The 5291-nt window shown below is 38.4% G+C and overlaps 1 protein-coding gene across 1 annotated transcript in view; it reads left to right on the forward strand.

The window, feature by feature from the left end:
* The first annotated feature begins 4036 nt into the window (after positions 1–4036).
* Positions 4037–5291, forward strand: part of LOC106472407 (Krueppel-like factor 5) — a 21823-nt gene continuing 20568 nt past the window's right edge. The window contains exon 1 of the mRNA XM_013933051.2: positions 4037–4338. Within this exon, the coding sequence (XP_013788505.1) occupies positions 4207–4338 (132 nt within the window). The 5' untranslated portion in view covers positions 4037–4206. The remainder of the gene's footprint in view (positions 4339–5291) is intronic.

Genomic DNA, 5291 nt, shown 5'->3' on the forward strand with positions numbered 1-5291 from the left:
GTTATGTGTAGTGGAACATAACAGTATTATATTACTTACGACATTCTGTGTCACTATGTGTAACAGATGGGAGTTATAACTCACATTCTGTGTTACTGTGTGTAACAGATGGGAGTTATATGTCACATTCTGTGTCACTGTGTGTAACAGATGGGAGTTATATGTCACATTCTGTGTCACTGTGTGTAACAGATGGGAGTTATAAGTCACATTATGTGTCACTGTGTGTAACAGATGGGACAGAATGTGACTTATAACTATTACACACAGCATATAATCATAACACTACATAACATCATATAATCACAACACTACATAACATCGTATAATCACAACACTACATGACATCATATAATCATAACACTACATGACATCATATAATCACAACACTACATAACATCATATAATCACAACACTACATGACATCATATAATCATAACCTTACACCACATCATATAATCATAACACAACAACACCGTCTTGGTAAGAATTAATTAGGATCCTAGCAACAGCCATAACACCTCACTTGGTAAAAGTTCACTAGAATCCTATTAACAGCCATAACACCTTACTTGGTAAAAGTTCACTAGAATCCTATTAACAGCCATAACACCTCACTTGGTAAAAGTTCACTAGAATCCTAGCAACAGCCATAACACCTCACTTGGTAAAAGTTCACTAGAATCCTAGCAACAGCCATAACACCTCACTTGGTAAAAGTTCACTAGAATCCTAGTAACAGCCATAACACCTCACTTGGTAAAATTTCACTAGAATCCTAGCAACAGCCATAACACCTCACTTGGTAAAAGTTCACTAGAATCCTAGCAACAGCCATAACACCTCACTTGGTAAAATTTCACTAGAATCCTAGCAACAGCCATAACACCTCACTTGGTAAAAGTTCATTAGAATCCTATTAACAACCATAACACCCATCTTGGTAAGAATTAATTAGGATCCTAACAACAGCCATAACAACCGACTTGGTAAGAGTTTATATTATACATATTAAGAATATTAATATATTTAAGTTCGACATTCTACAGGGTAGGACAATAAGGTAAGATAATAGAGATCAACACCCTACAGGGTAGGATAGTAGAGTTCAATATTCTATAGGATAAGATGTCATAGTTCATTATTCTATCAGGTAGAATATCAGAGATAAACATTTTACAGGGTAAGATAATAGAATTCAACAATTGTAATGAAGTGAACGCCTTTTTCAAGCTGGCGAAGCATGGATGATTTAATTTTACTTATCATAAGACACTACGCAGGCCTATTACATTAACACTACATTCTTAATCTAGTCCCTTCAGTATTTTCCAGAATCAAACATCTCATATTCGTCATATTTATTGCCGATGACTCGTTTCGCTAAATCCAGAGCTCTTCAGGCCGGCTGAATGTCTTATAATCCGTACAATCATGCTTCGCCAGCTTCTAGAAGATATTCACACCATAACAACTGTTGTTGTAAAAACTGTTTGTATAAATAGTGTTCCGATCGCAACTTTGTTTGTTGTATCCCAGCCGGCTTGAGGATATTTTGATTGAGCGAAACGCGTCGTTGGCCATGAATATGATGAACATAGTGTGGTTGGAATACTATTATTATACACTCTTCTAATTGTTGAAAATCTGTAAGGACTAGATTAAGAATGTAGTGTTCAGGAATATAATAGTTCTAATGTCTATTAGAGATAAACACTGTACAGGATAGTATATCTAGAGTTTAACACTATACACGGTAGGATAGTAGAGCTAAACACTGTACAGGATAACATAGCTAGAGTTCAACACTATACACGGTAGGATAATAGAGCTAAACACTGTACAGGATAGTATATCTAGAGTTTAACACTATACACGGTAGGATAGTAGAGCTAAACACTGTACAGGATAACATAGCTAGAGTTCAACACTATACACGGTACGATAATAGAGCTAAACACTGTACAGGATAACATAGCTAGAGTTCAACACTATACACGGTAGGATAGTAGAGCTAAACACATAGTTTAAAAGGGTAAAGCTAAGAACTACAGAGTAGAGTAGTATAAATGAACTTTCTACGGAGTAGGTTGGATAGTAGAGCTCAATACTCTACGGAGTAGGTTGGTCAGTAGAGCTCAACATTCTACGGAGTAGGTTTGTTGGTAGAGCTCAACATTCTACGGAGTAGGTTGGTTGGTAAAGCTCAACATTCTACGGAGTAGGTTGGTAAGTAGAGCTCAATATTCTACGGAGTAGGTTGGTTAATAGAGCTCAACACTCTACGGAGTAGGTTGGTTAGTAGAGTTCAATATTCTACGGAGTAGGTTGGTTGGTAGAGCTCAACACTCTACGGAGTAGGTTGGTTAGTAGAGCTCAATATTCTACGGAGTAGGTTGGTTGGCAAAGCTCAACATTCTACGGAGTAGGTTGGTTAATAGAGCTCAATACTCTACGGAGTAGGTTGGTTGGTAGAGCTCAATATTCTACGGAGTAGGTTGGTTAGTAGAGCTCAATATTCTACGGAGTAGGTTGGTTAGTAGAGCTCAATATTCTACGGAGTAGGTTGGTTAATAGAGCTCAATATTCTACGGAATAGGTTGGTTAATAGAGCTCAATATTCTATGGAGTAGGTTGGTTAGTAGAGCTCAATACTCTACGGAGTAGGTTGGTTAGTAGAGCTCAATACTCTACGGAGTAGGTTGGTTGGTAGAGCTCAATATTCTACGGAGTAGGTTGGTTAGTAGAGCTCAATATTCTACGGAGTAGGTTGGTTAGTAGAGCTCAATACTCTACGGAGTAGGTTGGTTAGTAGAGCTCAATACTCTACGGAGTAGGTTGGTTAGTAGAGCTCAATACTCTACGGAGTAGGTTGGTTAATAGCTTATAGGAATAGGATAGTAGAACTGAATATAAAAATTAGAAAGGCAATTTTATTCACACCATTAATAGTTATTGTTTTTACAATTTGCGAATATAAATCAAACATTACTACTATGCCAATCGTATCAAAACGGGTCTGATATTCAGCACTACATGGAGCATGAAGAGTGTGACATGTTGTTGTACATTGTTTACTTTTAGCTATTATTTCCTAGTATTCTATAGGGTAGGATAACAGCAACGTGTGTCAGCTCTGAGGAACATTAATCGCACGTGCATAACTAAAGTATTTTTCAGTTTAAAGCGTTTTCTCGAGCACTGGATAAAATATAATAGTTACATAAACAGGCCACCGTATAATAGTTACATACACAGACCACCGTATTATAGTTACATATACAGACCACCGTATAATAGTTACATAAACAGACCACCGTATAATAGTTACATAAACAGACCACCGTATTAAAGAAAGCCAAACATTTGAGAACTTAGAGGAAATTCATTATTCTGATACTTATTTCATGATTACTCAGTACTAGGGTTTAGGGTTAAAGGAGTGTACCTAAAGTTTCGTTGATTAATCGGTGCTGTGTTTAGGGTTAACGGAGTATATGTAAGGTTTCATGGATTACTCGGTGCCGTGTTTAGGGTTAAGGGTGCATACCTAAAATTTTGTAGAGTAGTCGGTACTGTATTTCGAGTTAACGGAGTGTATCTAAAGTTTGTATCTAAAGTGATGCACTAAGTATACATTGAAAGCTGTCCGGTGAATGTGAACTGAGAAAAGTTTCTTCTAGCTAGCCAGTAACGTGACGACAGCCATTCCATTCAGATCAACAGCATCAGCTCGGGGCATATCTAAACAATTGCGAAAAGTAACAACATTTTTTTAAATGTTGACCCTACCGCTTTATTTATGGCCAGTACCAACAGGCAGCCCTCATTCACAAGCAACTCACGTGCAGCCTATTTCATCAGCCAATCAGAAACGCTTACGTTAAAGTGAAGCTTCTAGTGGATCAGTTTCTATCAAATAAGGAAGAAGACAAACACAATTTAGGTGGTCCTCTGCCGGGAGGTTTAAGAACTACTCGTTCATTCTTAAATCAACGAACGGCTCCTTACGGACACATCAGTGTAAACTGGAAAGTAAAGTTGCGACTGATTGTTAAGCCTAGAGTCGATTAATCTAGACGAAGAACCTAGTGACCGCGAAAACTCTTATTCCAAGGTTTTTATAACAACGCACGAACTTACACGGTGACACACTGTACACATTCATAGCGTCTTCGAGCGAGAGTCCGTTGGGGGCCCTACGCAATGGATAGAAATTCCTTCTTGTCTGCTTACAACTTCAGGGTGTTTGAAGACGACCAGATCGTGCCTGACTGTTCGCTGCCAACGAAAGTAGATGGTGTAAAACCTGTCAATACAACAGGGTGTGTTTATCAGGTAAAGGAGTTTTCTTTAATAACTAATTACAAAATAAAAGATTGTTTGTTTGTTTTGAATTTCGCGCAAAACTACACGAGGGCTTTCTGCGCCAGCTGTCCCTAATTTAGCAGTGAAAGACTAGAGGAAAGACAGCTAGTCATCACCACCCACCGCCAACTCTTGGGCTACTCTTTTACCAACGAATAGGGGATTGACCGTCACATTATAACGCCCTCACGGCTGAATGGGCGAGCATGTTTGGTGGGACGGGGATTCAGATTGTGAGTCAAGCACCCTAACCATCCGGCCACGCCGGGCCTCCAAATAAAAGAATAGCAGACTTCAACAAACATAACTGTTGACATAGGTGGTACGCACCCCCAATTTTGATCTGGTAACAAGATGCCCCTTTGAATGTGGAATACAGACTTGTGTATAACTGTCATGGAAAGTTGCTGTTTCAGTTTTAAACATAACAAATAATGTACCCCAATTATTAGTGCCCCTCCCCCCAAATATGTTCTGCTGTCTCTGTCTCTTTCTTGGCCTCTGAAACGTGATGAGTTCTCTGGTTTTCTCTTTAATTTTAATTACATTATTATCCAGACGTGACATACTCGACAAACCATGTTATAAGGTTCCTAAAAGAACACAAATAAAGTGAGCCGTTTTCTTAGCCACAAAAACTTCTTCGCATAACCTCCTAAAGCGGATTAAGGAAAGTATGTGTTGTAACCTTCTAAGATGGGTTATGGAAATCATGTGTCATAACCTCCTAAAGCGGGTTAAGGAAAGTATGTGTTGTAACCTTCTAAGATGGGTTAAAGAAATATTGTGTCATAACCTCCTAAAGCGGGTTAAGGAAAGTATGTGTTGTAACCTTCTAAGATGGGTTATGGAAATCATGTGTCATAACCTCCTAAAGCGGGTTAAGGAAAGTATGTGTTGTAACCTTCTAAGATAGGTTAAGG

Source organism: Limulus polyphemus, unplaced genomic scaffold (genome assembly GCF_000517525.1).
Source record: "Limulus polyphemus unplaced genomic scaffold, Limulus_polyphemus-2.1.2 Scaffold5304, whole genome shotgun sequence".
Lineage (NCBI taxonomy): Eukaryota > Metazoa > Arthropoda > Merostomata > Xiphosura > Limulidae > Limulus > Limulus polyphemus.